General features: G+C 41.2%; 1 protein-coding gene across 25 annotated transcripts in view; it reads right to left on the reverse strand.

The window, feature by feature from the left end:
* ANO10 (anoctamin 10) overlaps positions 1-22,534 on the reverse strand; it is a 216,486-nt gene extending 193,952 nt beyond the window's left edge. For 10 of the 25 annotated variants that reach the window (XM_055557885.1, XM_055557887.1, XM_055557888.1 and 7 more), the window contains exons 1-4: positions 20,462-20,740; positions 10,181-10,333; positions 6,748-6,945; positions 5,506-5,640 (exon numbers count right to left, since the gene is read on the reverse strand). In XM_055557885.1, coding sequence (XP_055413860.1) covers positions 5,506-5,640; positions 6,748-6,945; positions 10,181-10,333; positions 20,462-20,516 — 541 coding nt within the window. In that variant the 5' untranslated portion in view covers positions 20,517-20,740. Of the gene's footprint in view, positions 1-5,505; positions 5,641-6,747; positions 6,946-10,180; positions 10,334-20,461; positions 20,747-22,371 lie in introns of those variants that run through there. The other 15 variants (XM_055557878.1, XM_055557880.1, XM_055557877.1 and 12 more) reach the window with 8 other exon arrangements.
* Between the last annotated feature and the right edge of the window lie 711 nt (positions 22,535-23,245).

Raw genomic sequence — 23,245 nt, forward strand, 5'->3', positions numbered from 1 at the left:
GCTGAGAAGAAACACAGCGAAAAAGTTACAGCATAGAGCAAAGAAAAATTATGGCATTCTTCAAGTTCATGAAATTAAAGCAAGCCACATCTCTGAAATTAAAATCAAGGAAAACCTATGAGAGCTGAAAGGGGGAGACTGGAAAAGCAAAATATCAGAAAAATAAAACTATTACAGATACAAAGAAAGTCACAGTAAAAGCTACTGAAGAAGTAAAGACTCAAAGAACAAAGCTGGAAAGTGGTGGACATGCCTAAAAAATTACATAAAAACTTTAAAATATTTCAGAGAATATATAAGACATATATATATATAAGTATATACATTACATCGGAGAAGGCAATGGCACCCCACTCCAGTACTCTTGCCTTGAAAATCCCATGGACGCATGAGCCTGGTGGGCTACAGTCCATGGGGTTGCACAGAGTCCGACACGACTGAGCTACTTCACTTTCACTTTTCACTTTCATGAACTGGAGAAGGAAATGGCAACCCACTCCAGTGTTCTTGCCTGGAGAATCCCAGGGACCAGGGAGCCTGGTGGCTGCCGTCTACAGGGTCGCACAGAGTCGGACACGACTGAAGTGACTTAGCAGCAGCAGCAGCATACATTACATACATATACACACACACACATACACAAATGGCATTCTTAAAGACAAGAACAGAAAATAAAACCAAATAACTCTTCAAAGGTAACTGAAGAAAATGTTTTTAAAATCATGGTAATCTTTAATCTGCACAGTAAAGACGATATGTCCAACAAAAAACTGCTACAAGATAATTAACATCAAGTCATACACAGATAACTGGAAATGCAGACAAAGAGGAATGATAAGCACCTACATTCAAGTTTCTAGACACCTCCCAAAAGTCATACAGGTCAAAAAGGAGAGCAAGCAAAAGCATCTATGCCACATGACTAACTCAGAGACAGAGGAAAGTACATAATGCAGTTTACAGGGAAGCTAGGCAGTAGCGAATGAATACACTCTTGGTTCCCGAGTGTACACGGGACATTTTCCAAGACAGACCATATGTTAGGCCTCAACAGATTTAAAAAGATATGGATTATAAAAAGTATCCTCTGACCACAGCGGGATGAAGTTGGAAATCAATAACAGAAGGAAAACTGAGGAATTCACAAATGTGTGTAAAGTAAACATCACATTCTGAAACAGCCAGTGGGTCAAGGAAGAAACTACAGGGGAAATTAGGAAATACCTAGAAATGAATGAAAACCAAACACAATATTCCAAAACATATGGGACACAGAGAAAGCAAGTCTAACAGGGCAGTTAGCAGCAATAAATGCGTATATTTAAAAACAAGAAAGATCTCAAATAACAACTTAACTTTACTATTAAGGAATTAGAAGAAGAAGAGTAATTTAAACCCAAAACTAGCAAAAGGAAGAAAAAAAAAAAAAAGACTGGAGCAGAGATAAATCAAACAGGATAGAAAGATAACAGAGAAAATTACAAAAGCCAAAAGTTGGTTCTTTGAAAAGATCAACAAAACTGACAAATCTTTAACTAGATGAACTGAGAAAAACAGACCACATAAAACTACTAAAATCAGAGATGAAAATGGGTGCGTTACTATTGATTCTAAAGAAATCAGAAAGATTGTAGAGTATACTATGCATACTTGCACACCAACAAACTGGCTAGCCTAGAGGAAATGGACAAATTCCTAGAAACACAAAACATAGCAAAACTCAATCAGGAAGGAAGAGAAAATGTGAACAGATTCATAATTATAAAGCAGTAACTAAAAAAAAATCTCATGACAGAGAAAAAACCAGAACTTGATACCTTTACTGGTGAATTTTACCACTATTTAAAGGAAAACTAATACCAATCCTTCTCCAATTTTCCCCAAATATTTAAGAGGAAGGAACACTACTAACTCACTCTATGAGGCCAGAATTACCCTGACACAAAGTCAGACAAAAGCACTACAAGAAGAGAAAACTATAGACCAATATCCCTTATGAACAATGATGCGAAAATCCTCAGCAAAATACTAGCAAAGTCAACTCGGCAACATGTTAAAAGGATTATATACCATGACAAGTGGGATTTATTCTGAGAATTCAAGGATAGTTCAATATACTAAAATCAATCTATGTGATACATCACATTAACAGAATGAAGGGGAGAAAAAAAAAAAACCCACATCATGTTGAATGGTGAAAGAATGAAAGTTTTCCTCTAAAATCAGAAATAAGACAAAGATGGCCACTTTCATCACTTTTATTCAACATGTTATTGGAAGTTTTAGCCTGAGCAAATAGGCAAGTAAAGAAAATAAAAGACAACAACACTGAAAAGTTAGAAGTAAAATTGTCTCTGTTCACAGATGATATCATCTTAAATGTAGAAAACCCTAAAATTTCCACAAAAATACTATCAAAGCCAATAAATGAAGTCAGTAAAGTAGCAGGACACAAAGTCAACACCTAAAAATCAGTTTCATTTCTATACACTAACAATGAACTATCTGAAAAGATAATTTTGAAAACAATTCTATTTTCAATAACATCATGAAGAATAAAATACTTAGGAATTAACTAAGGAGGTGAAGGGCTTCCCTGGTGGCTCAGATGGTAAAAAATCTGTCTCCAGTGTGGGAGACCCAGGTTGAATCTCTGGGTGAGGAAGATTCCCTGGAGAAGGGAATGGCAACCCACCCCAGTATTCTTGCCTGGAGAATCCCATGGATGGAGGAGCCTGGAAGGCTCCAGTCCCTGGCATCACAAAGCAGACATGACTGAGCTGCTAACACACAACACACAAGAAGGAGCTGAAAGATTATACAAATAAAAACTATAAAACAATGCTATAAGAAATAAAACATATATAGAGACATATCCCATATCCATGGGAGTTTATCTTGTTAAAATGTCAATACTACCCAAAGTAATCTACAGATTCAATGCAATTCCTACCAAAATCCCAATGATGTCTTCTGCAAAATTAGAAACACCCATCCTAAGAGGCGTATCAAATTTCAGGGAAACTCAAACAGCCAGAACAATTTTAAAAAACAAAAGCAAAACTTCCTTATTTCAAAACTTACCACAAAGCCATAATAATCAAAACAGTGTCATACTAGCATACAGACAGACTATACAGGCCAAAGGAATAGAATAGAGAGCTCAGAAACGAACCCTATGTGGGGTTCATATGTGGTCAAATGATTTTTACAAGAGTACCAGGGCGACTCAATGAGTGAAGAATAGTTTTTGACAAATGGGTGCTAGGAAAACTGGATATACACATGCAAATGAATGAAGTTGCTTAACACCATACACAAAAATTAACTTAAAATGGATTAAAAACCTAAACATAAAATCCAAAACTATCAAGTTCCTAACATAAAACACAGAGAATAAGCTTCAGGATGGTGTCTTTGGTGATAATTTCTTAGATATGAACCAACGGTACAGGAAAATGTTAAAATTTTGTGCATCAAAAGAGAGTATCACCAAAGTAAAAACTGGCAGCCCACAGAATGGGAGAAAACATCTGGGGAAAAACATTTGCACAGCATATATCTCATAAGGGATTAATATCCAGAATACATAGAGAATGCCTAAAACTCAACAATCACACCAAAAACTTGATTCAAAAATAGGCAAAGGACATGCATAGACATTTCTCCAAAGAAGACATATACTCAGTATCAACAGTCACTAGGTAAGTGCAAGTCAAAAACTACAATGAGATGGCACCTCATACCTGTTAGGATGCCTACTATCAAAATATCAGAACATAATAACTGTGGGCAAGGAAGTGGAGAAACTGCAATGCTGTACACTGCTGGTGGGAATCTGAAATGGTACAGTCCCTGTGGAAAACAGGATGCAAGTACTTCAGAAAAATTAAAAATAGAATTACCATATGATCCAGGAAGTCCATTTCTTGTTATATACCAAAAAGAATTGAAAGCAGGATCTCAAAGAAATATGTGTATACCCATGGTCATTACATCATTACTCACAATAACCAAAAAGTGGAGGCAACCCAAGCAGCCACTGATGAAGGAATGAATAAACAATATATGGTACCTACATGCAATGGAACACTGGGTAGTCTTAAATAGAAGGGAATTCTGACATCTGCTACAACAAAGATAAACCTGGAGGACATTACACCAAGTGAAATATGCCACTCACAAAAAGAGAAACACTGTGTGATATCACTTATTTGAGATACATAGAACAGTCAAAACCGTCAAGACAGAAGTAAAATGGCGGTTGCCAGGTCTTATATCAAGACAAGGTGGGAGAGTGATTATTTAACGGATACAGAGTGTCAGTTTCACAAGACAGAAAGAACTGTGGAGATGGACTGTGTTGATGGCTGTAAAACATTATGAATGTATTTAATACCAGTGAACTGTACATTTAAAAGTTTTGGAAATGGTAAATTTTATGTTATATGTACTTCAGCACATTAAAAAAAAGAGAGAAACTTAAGAGATAATAACAAAAGAGTGATCTATGATTGGATCTTGGTTTAAACAAACTATCTGGTGACAAGTGAGAAAGTCTGAATATGGACTGACTTGGGCGTCCGTCCTTCTGGATGACACTGACTATTACATGGAAAGGAGACTGGGGACACAAAAACTGATATGTTTAAAGAATTTCTTAGGTAGCAAAAATGTTCTGGGCCTTGCTATTATCTGGGTTTCAGGAAAATTTGGAATTACATGTCATAAATACTTTCAGTCTACAAACTGATATTTTCATTCAAACAGAATTAAACAAAATCAGAAAGTTACAAACTGCTAATTTGCATTCAGGTATGATGTCCCACTGTGACTCTTAAGTCTTTCTATGTTTGTATCTGTTCATACCCAGTGAGATGAGAGGAGATGGGAAGAAGGCTCCAGGAAAAGACCATGTGTCTAGTTTTTATTCCTCTACAGATTTTCATTACACTATAATGTCTGGGCATACGGTAAACTTGGCTAATTTTAACTGAGTAATATGCAAATGCATTCACACTGAATTTTAAGCTTACTGAATGCTGTGAACCTTGATAAAGAAGAAGTTGAGAACCATAAAGAACAAATAAGTTGATCTAAAGCTACAATATCATGAAGGGTCTAAAGGCAAAATATATAATGGTGAAAAAATAAATTATTGTTAAGTTGTGTAAGTTTTTCAGTAAGGGTGGAAAAAGTCATTATAGTTTGTTATTTACATATACTAAGCAAAATATAATTGCATTATGGAGGAGCCTGGTAGGCTGCAGTCCATGGGGTCGCTAAGAGTCAGACACAGCTGAGCAACTTCCCTTTCACTTTTCACTTTCATGCATTGGAGAAGGAAATGGCAACCCACTCCAGTGTTCTTGCCTGGAGAATCCCAAGGACGGGGGAGCCTGGTGGGCTTCCATCTTGGGGTCGCACAGAGTTGGACACGACTGAAGCGACTTAGCAGCAGCAGCAGAATGTATATTCATGAAATTAGTTGATACAATGACTCACATAATGATTTTCCTGGATACAATTTTGCCTGGGGGTAACCAGGGATCATTTTTTCATCTCTGGCTCGAAGATTTTCAAGTTCATGTTTGATAATGAATTGACATTCTGCCATGCTGAGGAAATCATCATTATCATCTAAAACAAAACAAAAATTCATAGTTATTTTCTCAGTATTAGCCAAAATAAAATCTAAAATATTCAAATAAACTGGGATTATGAAATAATGGTATAGACAATAAGTAATTACCATAAAGAGTAATCCAAGTAATAAAAATTACATAGAAAAGGATATAAGAATAAAAATATTTTGTAATGCCTTCACATAATACAGTTCTTCAATCATTACGCTAATGATTATATGGTTCAAACAACCAAATGGTAGACACTTGCTTGCCCTCATTTAACTGAAATGAACAGAAAGTAATATATTCTTTAATTTTAACAATATTTTAAATTAGGAATGGATCTGAAGTTTGCCTACAAGGCAAATTCTCTTCCAAACTCTCAAGCCCAGGCCAATTTCCTTGTGGAATCCAACATCCCTCACATAAATGAAGAAGAAAGTCTGATAAGAAAATAGTGTCATTTTTTGACAGGTGAATCCCCTCAAATGTGAATTTCACCTCAATCATTTATTTGCCAATATATAAAAATCCAGAGTGACTGAGTCTGAAGAAGTCCAATTGTATCTTCTAACTCTGAAAGGCCCTGGAAGGGACCAGTTCTGAAAGCAACCTCCCACTCTGCTTTCACAGCCATCCTGGATTTCACAGTTCTTTCCAGAAATCACTCTCTTCTGAAACCCCCCCTTTGAGGCCAGAACAGAAGCAGGATAGGGGATTACAGGATATGAAATACTACTGTGCTTCTTACTTATATCAATCTAATGAACATCACCATTCTAAGACTTAGAATTATACAAATAAGTGACATATGTCATCTTAGTTTATGTTCATCTATTCCAGAGGTTATAAAGTAAATCTGCAACCCCAAACCTGATCCCACCTGGTTTGATAAATAAAATTTTATTGGTACATAGCCTCATTCATTTGCTTCTTAGGCTGTAGGCTGCTTTTGCTGGACAAAGGTTGTGCTGAATAACTATGACAGATCATAGTGTCCACACAGCCTAAAATATTTACTATCAGGCCCTTTACTGAAAAACTTTGCTGTCCCCTGATCTGTTCATCAAAGACTTCCTTTTGATAAATTGATTCTGATAGAAACAACCTTGGAACTTACCATCAAAATCTTTGAAGCTGTGTCGGGTTCCATACGTGAAGGCTCTCATGGTGTTATCACTGCACTCTTTTACCAATCCCACTGCTTCTGCCCCCAGCAACAATCGAATCTTGGAGGCACCGACAAGATACAAGTTCTGATTTTCTAGTGTTTCTTTCTCATATTTATTTAACAACGGTCTAAACAACAGCTGAGCACCTTCGGAAACAAAAGATGAGCAGAATCTTAGAAACTGATAAACATAAAAGTTTCAAATATGAAAGCCTTTTAAGTAAGTATTCTGTTTCTAGTTTAGCAGAAGGCAAATAAATTATATTAATGATTTAAATCCATCTCCCAAATAAATAATAAATAAAAGTTAAGTTGGGGAAGGCAGTTCTTTATAGCTTTTTGAAATAAATGCCAAAACTGGAAAATGTAGTAAGTGGCTTGTCAGTTACTCAAATTAGAAGTAGATATTAGACAAGAATAAAATATTTGTTAGCTCTAAATATAAAATTGCACTAAGTAAAAATATGAAGCAAAAGGATATAATATAAAAAATACAAAAGTTTAAGAAAATTAATTTGAAATAAAATATCCCAATAAAAATGCAACAAATGTAACACAATTATAGAAGATTACAGATTGTGTGAATGTTAAATACTGAAAAATAAAGAGTGAAATAATTTTTCAATGATTTTTCCCATAAATATTAATACATTCAATTAGGTTTAAAGTAGATATTGTTACTTGATACTGTATATGTAATTATTTCACTTAAAAGATTGTAGAAAAAGGAATTTTTCCTAATTTTTAATTTCTATCTACATCAGACTTTTTAAGGTATGTTTATATCTTTACTATTTATCCTGTATGAAGTGTTGACAGGAGTTATAAAAATACCAATCAGATGGAACAGGATAATGAGCAGAACTTATATTTTACTTACCCAGGGGGTTAGTAAGGTTAACTTGCTATGGCATTATTATTTAGGTACTTTACAACAGAGGCGTTAAAGGCTTTAACTAAAAAACAAATAAAAGATCTACTCAATTTAAAGAAAACACAAATGGCTCCTAAACAGAAAATCCTTAATGTCATCCATATTAAGATAAATGCAAAATACCACCAATATGTTATTTTTCACTTCTCACACTACAAAAATCAAGTTAGATTGAAAAAATAGATGGTGGGGGTGTTAGCCACGAAAGTGCTCCACTCCACCCAGATATCCCCTCCAAAGAATTTGCTGTAAGAAGCAGAGCTGACCGACAGCCATCTGCTTGTCCCCCTTTGGCTGCAGCACCCCCACACCTAGGCCATGGGCTGAACCCCAAGGACAGTGGAATGAAGCCATTGTGCAATGCTGAGCCTGGCTAATATGTTCTCAGAACCATGCTATAGTCTGAGGCTTTTCCTATCCAAGTCTCCTTCCTTTCCTCTCTCCTTTCACTAGCTTCAGACACGCACCAAAGTCAGAAGGCTATCACTGTTTAAGCCTGCTCCTTTCTACTTTATCTTTCTACAGATCCTCTCTACAAACCTCCTGTGCATTAAATCCCACTTGGCATCTCTTGCTTGAAAGACCCAAATGACACAGCATGTAGGGAAGGTACTCTCAGACATGGCTAGGGAACAAAAACTGCTATAACCTTCATGGAGAACCATGAAGAGAACCATGAATGTTGTTCTGAAAAAGAGCACTCTCTCATCACAATCCCCCACCCCTGAAGCAATGATTTGTTCATGTGATTCCTTTAGGATTTGTTTTCATGTCACCAGACAACATGCTTTTAGAGCTATTTTTTTTTTTTAAACTTTGGCAAATGAGGATTAAACTCTGTTTCCAACCCACCTCCCTCATTTCTACCCACCATTCTCACAGTATCATTATATCATCCTTTTCATTCCATCAACAGTACTTTCATTATTATGGCTAAATACATTATAGTTGAGCCTTACAATGTGTTATGATTTTCCTTTCCTACAACTTACCATTTTCCCAAAAGTTGGTATCTAGCTTGTTTCATAATGTGCTTAGTTTATTATATACTTACTGATAATTCAATCCCCCAAGCTAACTGATTAAGTCTTCCCTCAATACACTGTCATGAGAAAGAGTCTGACAACAATATCTTTTCAGAGATCTTATCTTTACTCTACCCTCACACTTTGTTGGCAGCTGGTGAGTTCAGAATTCTAGACTGAAACCATTTTCCTTCAGAAATGAAGATATTCCTTCACTGCCTTCTAGCTTCCAGTGTTTCTGACCTAGTTTCTTTTTTTTGGAAGTCCGTAGTGTCTTCCTGTCCCCAGGATTCTGAAACATTCCAATCATATACGCCAGTTTCAGCCAGTCTGGGCATTGCATGGGCCCATTCAATCTGAAAAAGCATACACCAGTCCTGAGTTTTTCTTTGATGATTTCTTCCTCTCCTTTTTCTCTGTTTCCTTTCTAGAACTCCTTTTATTCAGAGGTATATACCTCCTGGACACTTTTAGGGGGTGTTTTCTGTAGTTTTATGAAGTGTCTGATGAAGGACTGATGCTAAGGCTGAAGCCTCAATACTTTGGCCACCTGATGTGAAGAGACGATTCACTGGAAGAGACCTTGATGCTGGGAAAGATTGAGGGCAAGAAAAGAAGGGGATGACAGAGGATGAGATGACTGGATGGCATCACTGACTCGATGGACATGAGTTTGAGCAGACTCAGGGAGATAGTGAAGGACAGGGAAGCCTGGCGTGCTGCAGTTCATGGGGTCGCTGAGACACAACTCCGCGACTGAACAAGGACAACAAAGCGTCTGCTCGTGTAAAATGCCCTCCACCTCCTTCCCAGGTCCAGCCCCCTTTTTGCCAGAGAGCTGAGGGTTAAACTTTGGCTTCTTCCATGAAGTCATCCCTTACCACACTGAAAAGCATCACCAAGCATCACTTCTTCCTTCCATTTACTTTCATAACAAGTACACTTACGAGACTCATTTTTAAGTATCATGCGCTGTTTTGTAACAGCTTTTTCATTAGCTTTTTGCCTACTCCTTTGACCTCCTGGATCTAGCATTCAGTCTCCTTACCCTGATAGTAATATCTTTGCTGGCAGAGACATGTTTCTGTTCCTCTTAGCATCACAACCAACACACAAAGAATACGCGAAGACATTCATACATTTGACAAATATTTATTAAGTACCCACTATGCACCAGGTACTGTATACAGGTACAGAGTTTACAGCTGTGAACAAAATCACTCAGGCTGTTTATGGTCTAAGAGAGACTTACAACCTAACGTTGACTTAAGACCTCCTTTCAAGTCCTAGGTATAGAACAAAGAGCAAAGAAATGACCATGAATTTTAAAAATAGATCAGCCAGAAAACTGTGGAACACATTTGTAAATACAGTTTTATTCAAGTGGGCATGACTAAATCGGAGTAATATTTATTTTGCTCACCTCCATCTTTCTTTTTAGCGATGATTCGGTTTTTCAGCCATTCTTTGGTTTCTTCCTTGACATCCTGAGCAAGTTCTATGACGACCAAAGGCGTGAAAGAACTCTCATGAGTATCCAGAGCAGATAAGGTCACTTTCATCTTTGACAAACCTGCTGAAAATAAGAAGTAAACATGGGTTCTCACGGAAAAAAACAAATATAGACTATATCTGTATTTTCTCTTAAAGAAAATTAACCACAATTCACCACAAGTCTGGCTTCTTAGACAAAAGGAATTTTCTCATGATCCAGATGGATCACATGCCAGGCTCACCCAACGGTTCACAGCACCTGTGGGGGCCAGGCCCTGTACAAAAACAAGGGCACACCACCCTTGTCTGTAAGCAGATCAGAATATGGTGGAGGGGACATTCAGGTAAGTGATGGGATAACAGTGTAAAAGGTACTCTCACAAGAGAACTAAGAAAGTATTTACAGACGGTGTGACGGACCTGAACAGGACTTAGAAAGTTGAACGAGAGTTTGCCAGATGGACAATGGATGGCATCCCAGGTAGAGGAAATAGAGTGCCCCCTACAAAATAATGATGAAAAATAGCCAAGAGACTCAGAGAAATATAAGTGATCAGTTACGACTGGAGCATGAACTCTGTTTTAGGGGAGGGAGGATGGGAATGGACTGGTACCTAATGAGGGTCCTGACTATTACAAAGCAACTGCGCCTTGTCAACATACAACATAAGTCACCAATTCATTATGAGCAGGGAGCTGACACACTCCAGTTTCAAGTTGCGGTATGCAGTCTATGTCCCCAGCACCAGCTGCCCCTCCCAGTGTCCCTAACTTTCTCAGAGGTATCATCTTTATCTCTGTTACCAAGCCTGAAAATTGTCACAGTCAATCTGGAGACCCACTGATGGTATCAGTCACTAAGGCCTAAAGACCTCCCTTTAAAGTGTTTCTCATGTCAATCTCTCTAACTCAGTGATTCTCATCAGGGGCACTTTTCAGACTTTGGACTCCTTTATTCTAACTTTGTACTTAATGGAAGTTTTAATGACTCCAAAGCACAAGTGCAAATCGATTATTGGGTACAATCACAGAAGGCGTGACCAACAACGCAGGGCATCTTTCCTTTCTTTGGAGGAACTCACAGTCTTGCAGCAAGCTGATCAAACAGACTGAGACTGGCCTGGACTCATAAGCTTTTGTTTTTCACTAACAGAGAATAAGTTTTGTTTGGGGCAACACAGGTATTATAAATTAATGCTGGATGCAAATTATACTACAAATACACCAGGAATGCTATTTCCAGGTATCAGCCAAATGAGAGTGAGCAGGCTAGGCTGCCAAGTCAAAATAGGACTGAGTTCTCACCTTCAAATAGCAATAATGTGGTCAGGAATTATATAGAATGACAAAAGAGTTAGCAATTAGAGCTACAGGAACTCAGAATACCTCATACACAAAAGTTAATGGTCCAGCAAAGAGGGAAGCGTGTTCTATGCAGGGAACAACACGTGCAAAGTCAATGAAGTGAGGGTAAAGTCCTGACCAGAGCAGGGTGATAACATGTTTGTAAGCTGCAACCATATGGGAAAGTCTGCTGCCATTTACATCTGACTCGACAGTCAGTAAGAAGTCACTGGAGGTTTTTGAGCAGAGGACTATGTGTCAGGGTGATATAAATCCCAACTGGTACATTTAGGGGGCTTTTGTCCTGGTATGTTTTCAATTCCTTTGAACCTCTTAAATTCCTCGTAACAAAAAGTTTGGGAAAAGGTTAATCTACCAATAGACTATAGAGGCTTACCATCATCATCTTTTAACATGGAAATATCAAATACAACAAACATTAATCATGGGGTGACTATGGGCCAGGTCATGATGGAGTCTAAAGGTACAAAAGTAAATAAGGTCGACATCTTACTTTGAGAAGCGAGGATACATCAAATCATTCTAACACACAGACTCGGTGCTGGGTTGACCAAAAACTTCATTCAGGTTTTTCTACTGCAGCTTACAGAAAATGTGAAAGAACTTATTGGCCAATAACCGGAGGGGCAGGGGCAAACTGAGGAGGGAAAATGACTTTCTGGGAAGGGAGCCTGAGAACTAGAAAGCCTTCACCTTGGAGAAGATCCACAGATGACTCCACGGTTTCTAACCAGGGACATGGGAAGAATGGCTGTATATGAGCAAAGAGCAAAGATGGAAGGAATGGTGAGGATAATGTGACAGTAAAGGAAGGGCTCAATGGGGCATATGTGCACAGGCATCAAAGGTCAAAGCCTGTCCGCCTTTATGCACTGCCTAATGTAAGTGAAAGAAATGGCAACCCACCCCAGTATTCTTGCCTGGAGATCCCATGGACAGAGCGGCCTGGTAGGCTACAGCCCATGGGGTCGCAAGAGTAGCACACAGTGACTAAACCACCACCAAAGTGAGTGAGAATTACTCACAATCAACAGGTCATAAAACAATCTTTCTGAGAAACTAGAGGCAGGTTTCAGTTCTCAACAAGCATCTGAGCTCTATCTAGAAATTCACAGTGAATACTTGTTCCTTTCAGTCTCGAAGCATGACCTTAACCTTAAAAAGATGCCCCATATGTTACAGACAAAATGTCACAATCTCTGATATACAAAGAATTCTTACCAATCAACAACAGGAAAATACAAGAAAAACTGAAATGACAAGTCACAAAGAAGAAATAAAGAGGACAACACACTTGAAAAGATGTTCAAAGTTACTAAGAAAAGAATGCAAAGTAACAATGAGATGTTTTCCCTTTTCAGATTTGTTGAAAAGTGGACAGAACCCAGATGGTCTGGCACAAGAGCAGAAAAGTTGGCATTTTCACATATTGCTGTCAGATGTTGATTCCACCTTCCCATAAAGAACAGTAGCAATCTGAAAAATGGTATTAAATACACCACTCAAGAGAACATTGCCAGTTCTAGGAATTTATATTGTTGTCCAACTGTTCAGTCATGTCTGACTCAGATCACTCCAGGCTTCCCTGTCCTTCACTACGTCCGGGAGTTTGCTCAATTTCATGCCCACTGAGTCAATGATGCCATCCAACCATCTCTTCCCCTGTGGCCCCCTTCTCCTTTTGCCCTCAATCTTTCCCAGCATCAGGGTCTTTTCCAAAGAGCTGGCTCCTTCACATCAGGTGGCCAAAGTATTGGAGCTTCAGCATCAGTCCTTCTAATGAATATTCAGGAATTTATACCAAAACTATAATAAAAAATGTACACAAAAGAAGTTCATTACAAGTCTTTTTTCTATCTTTCCTATAACGTCAAACAGGAGAGCGGCTAAACAAAGTCTAACTATACAACAGAATCATTAATACCAGGATACAGATCCAACTCCATTAACATGAGAATGTTTCATAACACACTATAAGGTAAAAATGCGGAGTGTGACCCCATTTATGAATATATATAATCCACAGTAACTGTAAAATGACAACACTAGCTACTGCATTCAAAGCACTGGGCTATGTTTTTCTTTTTCTTTTTTCTTTTTTGGCTGTGCTGCTCTGCATGCAGGAACCTAAAGCTTCCTGACCAGGAATGAACCCATGGCCCCTACAGTAGAAGCTCAAAGTCCTAAACACTGGATCACCAGGGAATTCCCCAAGGCTATACATTTTTTGGCTCAGTCAGTAAAGAATCTGCCTGCAATGTGGGAGACCTGGGTTCGACCTCTGGGTTGGGAGGATCCCCTGAAGGAGGGCATGGCAACCCACTCTGGTATTCTTGCCTGAAGAATTCCCATGGACAGAGGAGCCTGGCGAGCTACAGACCATGGGTCACATAGAGTCGGACACGACTGAGCGACTAAGCACACGAGTCTCACACCAACCTCGTGAAGAAGGAACTTCAATGTTTTCACTTTACAGATGAGAAAACTGAGATGAAAGAAGTAAAACAGTCCACATCACAGTCGCAAAGCGGGGAACTGGGCTTCAAAACCAGACAGCCTGATGCCAGAGCTCACAGCCTTAACCACAAGTGTGTATATATACCTACTCATCACATATGACAGACTTGTGTATTATACACACTTGTGTTAGTCACAGGTGGGTATGTGCATTTAATAAAAATTCCATCAATGATTAGGCAGATATATTTTTCCTTGGCCATTTCCAGGTAGTAGGATCCATGATAATTTTTATTTTCTTTACATTTTTCTTCCTAATTTGAATGTTAGTGAGCACGTATTTATTATGATTAGAAACAAATACCTTCTATGTTTATAAAATAGAAGACTCAGCTTTTCAATAACAGGTGGAAAATATACACTGCAGTAAAGACCAAAAGATACTTATAAAATGACATATGCAATATAATATTTTGCTTTACTCCTAAAATTAAAAACATATTAACTTTGAACACAAGAAGTTGCCCAGCTTCAAAAGATTCTTTTGTTTAGTTTTGGGTAAAAGCATATAATGGAGAAGGCAATGGCACCCCACTCCAGTACTCTTGCCTGGAAAATCCCATGGATGGAGGAGCCTGGAAGGCTGCAGTCCATGGGGTCGCTGAGGGTTGGACATGACTGAGCGACTTCACTTTCACTTTTCACTTTCATGCATTGGAGAAGGAAATGGCAACCCACTCCAGTGTTCCTGCCTGGAGAATCCCAGGGACAGGGGAGCCTGGTGGGCTGCCATCTATGGGGTCGCACAGACTCAGACATGACTGAAGTGACTCAGCAGCAGCAAAAGCATATAAACTGAAAGAACTTGTTACCTATTCAGGAGACTGGCAAAACCACTGCAGAAGCTGGACTAGGATAGAATTTTTAGAGCAAAAGGAGCCTTAGGGATCAATTGGTTCCCAGACTACACATTATTTCACGTTAATAAAATCTGAAGTTACACATGCCCAGAGGCGCAACTCCACGTCCAAGGAGCAGTGACTGCGCAGGCGCAGAAGGGCCAAGAGGAGCTACTCCATGTTCAAGGTCAGGAGGGGTTGCTGTGAGGAGATACCCCTTGTCCAAGGTAAGGAGCAGTGGCTGCACTTTGCTGGAGCAACCGTGAAGAGATACCCCATGTGCAAGGTAAGAGAAACCCAAGTAAGACAGGTATTGCGAGAGGCATCAGAGAGCATACACACAAACCATACTCACAGAAAACTAGTCAATCTAATCACATGGACCACAGCCTTGTCTAACTCAATGAGACTAAGCCATGCACAGTATGAAAGGGCAAAATGATAGGATACTGAAAGGAACTCCCCAGGTCAGTAGGGGCCCAATATGCTACAGGAGATGAATGGAGAAATAACTTCAGAACGAATGAAGGGGTGGAGCCAAAGCAAAAACAATACCCAGTTGTGGATGTGACTGGTGATGGAAGCAAGGTCCAATCCTGTAAAGAGCAATATTGCAGAGGAACCTGGAATGTCAGGTCCATGAATCAAGGCAAATTGGAAGTGGTCAAACAGGAGATGGCAAGAGTGAATGTCGACATTCTAGGAATCAGAGAACTAAAATGAACTGGAATGGGTGAATTTAACTCAGATGACCATTACATCTACTACTGTGGGCAGGAATCCCTTAGAAGAAATGGAGTAGCCATCATGGTCAACAAAAGAGTCCGAAATGCAGTGCTTGGATGCAATCTCAAAAACGACAGAGTGATCTCTGTTCGTTTCCAAGGCAAACCATTCAATATCACAGTAATCCAAGTCTATGCCCTGACCAGTAATGCTGAAGAAGCTGAAGTTGAACAGTTCTATGAAGACCTCCAAGACCTTTTAGAACTAACACCCCAAAAAGATGTCCTTTTCATTACAAAGGACTGGAATGCAAAAGTAGGAAGTCAAGAAACACCTGGGGTAACAGGCAAATTTGGCCTTGGAATATGGAATGAAGCAGGGCAAAGGCTAATAGAGTTTTGCCAAGAGAACGCACTGGTCATAGCAAACACCCTCTTCTAACAACACAAGAGAAGACTCTACACATGGACATCACCAGATGGTAACACTGAAATCAGATTGATTATATTTTTTGCAGCCAAAGATGGAGAAGTGCTATACAGTCAGCAAAAATAAGACCAAGAGCTGATTGTGGCTCAGATCATGAACTCCTTACTGCCAAATTCAGACTTAAATTGAAGAAAGTAGGGAAAACCACTAGACCATTCAGGTATGACCTAAATTAAATTCTTTATGATTACAGTGGAAGTGAGAAATAGATTTAAGGGACTAGATCTGATAGATAGAGTGCCTGATGAACTATGGACAGAGGTTCATGACACTGTACAGGAGACAGGGATCAAGACCATCCTCATGGAAAAGAAATGCAAAAAAGCAAGATGGCTCTCTGGGGAGGACTTACAAATAGCTGTGAAAAGAAGAGAAGCAAAAAGCAAAGGAGAAAAGGAAAGATATACGCATCTGAATGCAGAGTTCCAAAGCATAGCAAGAAGAGATAAGAAAGCCTTCTTCAGCGATCAATGCAAAGAAATAGAGGAAAACAGAATGGGAAAGACTAGAGATCTCTTCAAGAAAATCAGAGATACCAATGGAACATTTAATGCAAAGATGGGCTCAATAAAGGACAGAAATGGTATGGACCTAACAGAAGCAGAAGATATTAAGAAGAGGTGGCAAGAATATACAGAAGAATTGTACAAAAAAGATCTCTTCACAACCCAGATAATCACGATGGTGTGATCACTCACCTAGAGCCAGACATCCTGGAATGTGAAGTCAAGTGGGCCTTAGAAAGCATCACTACGAACAAAGCTAGTGATGGAATTCCAGTTGAGCTATTTCAAATCCTGAAAGATGATGCTGTGAAAGTGCTGCACTGAATATATGCCAGCAAATTTGGAAAACTCAGCAGTGGCCACAGGACTGGAAAAGGTCAGTTTTCATTCCAATCCCAAAGAAAGGCAAGGCCAAAGAATGCTCAAACTACCGCACAATTGCACTCATCTCACACGCTAGTAAAGTAATGCTCAAAATTCTCCAAGCCAGGCTTCAGCAATACGTGAACCATGAACTTCCTGATGTTCAAGCTGGTTTTAGAAAAGGCAGAGGAACCACAAATCAAATTGCCAGTATCTGCTGGATCGTCGAAAAAGCAAGAGAGTTCCAGAAAAACATCTATTTCTGCTTTATTGACTAAGCCAAAGCTTTTGACTGTGGAAAATTCCACAATAAACTGTGGAAAATTCTGAAAAAGATGGGAATACCAGACCACCTGACCTGCCTCTTGAGAAACCTATATGCAGGTCAGGAAGCAGCAGTTCGAACTGGACATGGAACAACAGACTGGTTTCAAATAGGAAAAGGAGTACGTCAAGGCTGTATATTGTCACCCTGCATATTTAACTTCTATGCAGAGTACATCATGAGAAATGCTGGGCTGGAAGAAACACAAACTGGAATCAAGATTGCAGGGAGAAGTATCAATAACCTCAGATATGCAGATGACACCACCCTTATGGCAGAAAGTCAAGAGGAACTGAAAAGCTTCTTGATGAAAGTGAAAGAGGAGAGTGAAGAAGTTGGCTTAAAGCTCAACATTCAGAAAACGAAGATCATGGCATCTGGTCCCAGCACTTCATGGGAAATAGATGGGGAAACAGTGGAAACAGTGTCAGACTTTACTGCTTTGGGCTCCAAAATCACTGCAGATGGTGACTGTAGCCATGAAATTAAAAGATGCTTACTCCTTGGAAGGAAGTTATGACCAACCTAGATAGCATATTGGCATTGAAGCATGTATAATATCATGTATGAAACGAGTCGCCAGTGCAGGTTCGATGCACGATACTGGATGCTTGGGGCTGGTGCACTGGGACGACCCAGAGGGATGGTATGGGAAGGGAGGAGGGAGGAGGGTTCAGGATGGGGAACACATGTATACCTGTGGCGGATTCATTTCGATACTTGACAAAACTAACACAATATTGTAAAGTTTAAAAAAAAAAAAAAAAAGACGCTTACTCCTTGGAAGGAAGTTATGACCCGCCTAGATAGCATATTCAAAAGCAGAGACATTACTTTGCCAACAAAGGTCCGTCTAGTCAAGGCTATGGTTTTTCCAGTGGTCATGTATGGATGTGAAAGTTGGACTGTGAAGAAAGCTGAGCGCTGAAGAATTGATGCTTTTGAACTGTGGTGTTGGAGAAGAGTCTTGAGAGTCCCTTGGACTGCAAGGAGACCCAACCAATCCATTCTAAAGGAGATCAGTCCTGGGTGTTCTTTGGAAGGACTGATGCTAAAGCTGAAACTCCAGTACTTTGGCCACCTCATGCGAAGAGCTGACTCATTGGAAAAGACTCTGATGCTGGGAGGGATCGGGGGCAGGAGAAGAAGGGGATGACAGAGGATGAGATGGCTGGATGGCATCACCGACTCGATGGACGTGAGTTTGAGTGAACTCCAGGAGATGGTGATGGACAGGGAGGCCTTGCGTGCTTCAATCATGGGGTCGCAAAGAGTCGGACATGACTGAGCAACTGAACTGAACTGACTGAAGTTAAACAACCATTGTAGCAGAAAGAGGACTGAAATCCAGCACTCTTTCAATGATACCATGCCGTATGCAAAGAACCCTTTTTCCCCCTTTTTATGAACTTAGCCAATAATGTTGGTTTATAGTCTCACCACAGCAGTGGCCTGCTCCAAACCCACCTCTCCACATGGACGGGCCCAACAGAGAGGATATCAAGTGTAAGTTGGTAAAAATAAGAAACCTCACGGCAGCCAGGGCTAAGCTGAGTTCTGCAATCCACTTTCATCAGAGGGTCTTAATTGGAGCTGGCTTCACTGTTACAATGCACACTAGACTAGTGTGTGTGTATGTTGTTAGTCACTCAGTTGTGTCTAACTCTTTGCGACCCCACAAACTGTAGCCTGCCAGGCTTCTCTGTCCATGAATTCTTCAGGCAAGCGTACTGGAGTGGATTGCCATTTCCTTCTCCAGAGGATCTTCCCGACCCAGGGACTGAAGCCTGGTCGCCTGCGTCACAGGCAGATTCTTTACCACTTGAGTAGTACGAGGAACCAAAAACCAGGTGGGAGGACATGGTGGGTTTAAGTGTGGGCATGGCAGAGGGCCTCACAGTTCCTGTTGGGGCCAATCTGAAAACAGGCAGTGATTGAACACATAGATTTCCCAGGCACAAGAGAGTAGAATGATTTCTGCTACCATAGCCAGTGTCCCCTTTTATCCAGAAAGTTGGCCAGGCCAACACCCAGGAATAACTACACGACACAGAGCAGCTAGGTTCCATATACCCTCGGCACAGGGTCAGTAGACAGCCATCCCAAACTCTTTCTCCTTTATCATGTATTGAATTGCACACAGGGCTAAAGGAGACCTACAAAGGAACTGGCTCCTGGTTGCTTTTATGTTAGCTATTGGAATCACCTGCCTATAATAAGAGCGAAATCCTGACCACATGGTGGCCGAAATGCACGTGCGCAAAGAAACTCACTGTGATTCAACCAAGAGGGCGGGGGGTGTTCACATATTTTATCAAGGATCAAAAAAAAAAAAGAATAACAACCCCTTACTTTTCTTCTTGAGTTTGGGTAAAGAATAAAAGTCAATGGAATTATCATTAATTCAAAGATTAATAATAAGTAAATGGACAAGGCTGTCTTTAGGAATCACCTTACGTCAGACTCAAGGAGAAGCTCTGATCAAAATGACAAAATTACTTTCAGTCATAAAGTAGAACAGGAACATGTCAGTGAAAGAAAACTGAAGGGCTACACTGATCAAGCTGGAAGACGAGAGAGATTTCCTAGGAGAAAAGTTGCAATTTGGTGCACTGGGACGACCCAGAGGGATGGTATGGGGAGGGAGGAGGGAGGAGGGTTCAGGATGGGGAACACATGCATACCTGTGGTGGATTCATTTTGATATTTGGCAAAACTAATACAATTGTGTAAAGTTTAAAAATAAAATAAAATTTAAAAAAAAAAGAGTTAAAAAATAAATAAATAAATAAAATAAAGGCCAGTGCTAGAAAGAAAAGGGACAGGACCCCTCCTAGGGCTCCCGAGGTCTAAGACAACTTAGAGACAGCCTCTAAAACCTTGGCAGGTAGTTAATTATGAGAGCAATTGTGAGACAGTCCCCCTTGAGACCTAGGGCAGCTGCCCCTCCGAGTCAGCTAAGATGTGGGCAGATCTGAGAATGGAACTTGAGCACCGTACACCTCCACCCCTCACTAGAGTTCCACACAGACACCCCCAACACAGGGAAGATGCTGAGGCCCATTCCCTGAGGCACATACCTGGGAACCTCCCGGCCTCAGGACTCCACAGAAAGGTGTGGGAGAGTTGAGACATGATGCCATAAAGACGACCTGGTCACAGCAGCCCAGACCTGATTACATGCTGCACTCAATAGTCTGTCTACATTTAGCACCCCAGACACTGTCAAGATTTCTGCTTCTTTCGGCTGGAATAATGTCTGAGAACCTAGAGCAACACTGAAACTCCTCCCCAAGCACAAGACCTGGCACACAGCTGAACCGCTCCTAAGTGATAAAAGAATGAATTCACCTGATGAACACACCATCATTTACGAAGATATTTAGGGAGAATTTTCAATGATCCAGGAAAATGCTAAAAATACAAAAGGAAAAAACCAAAACACAAAGTAAAACAATATGACCCTAATTATGTAATATGTACATTTAGTTATTTAGAATTCCCTGGTAGCTCAGGCGGTAAGGAATCTGCCTGCAGTGCAGAAGACTCGGGTTCAGTTCCTGGTTGGGAAGATCCCCTGGAGAAGGAAATGGCAACCCACTCAAGTATTCTTGCCTGGAAAATCCAAAGGGCAGAGGAGCCTGGCAGGCTACGGTCCATAGGGTCACAAGAGTTGGACATGACTTAGTGTCGAAACCACCAAACGTTTAGTTATGCAAAAAAATAAAAATAAAGAAGAATTGCATCAAAATATCAGAGTTGGTGACATAACATGGAGTTTTAATGTTCATCCCTTATACTTTTCTCTATCTTCTGAGTTTTCTTACAATGAAGAAAAGTTTCACTTAGCTTGTTGATTTGTTTTTTTAAGTGCACATGCTTTCCAATTTACCAGGACTTTTCTTTCCCTTTCCAGTATTTTAGGGTCTTTTCAATTTCATTTTTCATCTGCAGTTCTACAATTTAGCAATATCTGGTCATAACAGATACGATCTACTTTCCACAGTTAATTTACAATTGTCTGTCACACTCACAGAATGGGCTGTTAGAAAACATCTAGTTCTCTAGCTCCATGTAACTTTAAATGGAAAGTAATCACAAAAGAAAGATTTAAGTTTTTTTTTTAAAACCCCACAGGATTCGATTTTTAAACATTAAAACTCCACACGATTTAAAATATTTTAAATATTTGTGATGTTTTTCAGTCCGAATAAACCTCAACTCTGAACTCTGTAAGGGTGGGACCTCCATACACGGTCTGGGTTGCTGGAATAGGGTTTTACAGAAGACAGCGCCCATCAACGCTGGCGCGGCCAGGGATCCAGGTAAATTAGGCGAAGCACCCGGTTCAGTCACAGCTCTCAGGTGTCCCAGGCACTACCCTTGATTTGCATCTATTATTTAAGCTGCACGATGTGTCCCTGTTGAAAGCCTGGAAACTCGATCACCCCAATGTGAGAAACAGCAGAACTCACAAGCTGGCTGGGGTCACACGCGTTCCGACTGTCCACGGAAGCGTGAATCACCGGCCCCCGTGAGCTGGTCCTTCCCCAAAACGCCCTTCACTGGGCTTCGCCGACTTCTCCACCCCGAATCACCTCATTCCCCATAGGTCTGCAACACCTCAAGCCCCCGCATCCTGCCTCCACAAGCCACCAGAGTTCAACCTCACCAGATTTCTTCTATGAACCCTCCACCTCAGACCAACCTCGGCCCTCTGCAGCGTCCAAACCTGCGAATGCCACTCCCACCTGCACTCCTCCCCGCTCCGCTCCCCGACTCGAAAAATACCCAACCTCGGCGTCCCTCCCGGTCCCATTTCCCCACTCCCGGATTGCCAGCCCCGGAAGGTACACCGGGAAGGAAGGGTGGCGGCCAGGAGTCCCTGGAAGCGTCGCGCCGCCGCCCGGCAGCCCACACTCAACGACCCGCAGCGACCTGGGCTCTGGCCGCCGAGTGTCAGGGGTCGCAGGCCCCCTACCCCACTCACCCGCCGCCTCAGCGCTCCACGTCTTCGGGGGCGGGCCCGAGAGCCGACGAGTCCCGAAGGCCCGGCGAGCAACTCTCGGGGCTGGAGGCAGGCGGGGGCCTGCGAGGCGGGCGCCGCTGAGCGCTGGCTGTGGCGGGCGTGGCGGGGCCGAGACGCAATCTCGCGCAGGCGGGGCGGGGCCGCGGTGGGGGTAGGCGGGGCTTGGTGCTGGGGCCTCGCGGTGAGTCACCCCCGGCGGAGAGACCTGGCTGCCCCAGAGAAACGCTAGACGAGCCAAACCCCGCTGTCGCCTGCAATGAGAGCTGAGGCTGCTAAGAAAAGGGTTGCCTTTGGGGCTGTCACTCCGCGTGGCGGCGGGACCACGGAAGGAGAGGCGGGGCCTCGCAGGGCTGTCCAGCACGACGGGGGCAGGACCAAAATGGAGAGGCGGGGCCTCCTAGGACTGGGCTGTCACTCCAAGAGTCCAACGGCGACCCCTAAAGAAATATGCCCCTTTCACATTTTCCTCTTTTTCTGTCTCTTAAGGCTCAAACTGGGGCTTCCCGGGTGGCTCAGTGGTAAAGAATTCTCCTGTCAATGCAGGAGACGCAGGAGATGCGGGATCGAGCCACCGATTGGGAAGATCCCCTGGCGAAGGAAATGGCAACCTTCTCCAGTATTCTTATCTGTAAAATTCCATGGACAAGAGCAGCCTCGCAGGCTGTGGTCCAGGAGGTTGCCAGGAGTCGGACACGACTGAGTGAGCACAGAAGGTCCAGAATCCAACTTTCTTGTCACTTTCAAATATAAGTCTCATTTTAGTTGTAATTCACTTTCAGGTAATGAAAACTCCAAATCCAGTATATTATTAAAACTTCATATCCAATACAGCCAA

This window comes from Bubalus kerabau, chromosome 20 (assembly GCF_029407905.1).
Source record: "Bubalus kerabau isolate K-KA32 ecotype Philippines breed swamp buffalo chromosome 20, PCC_UOA_SB_1v2, whole genome shotgun sequence".
In the NCBI taxonomy this organism is placed as follows: Eukaryota; Metazoa; Chordata; class Mammalia; order Artiodactyla; family Bovidae; genus Bubalus; species Bubalus kerabau.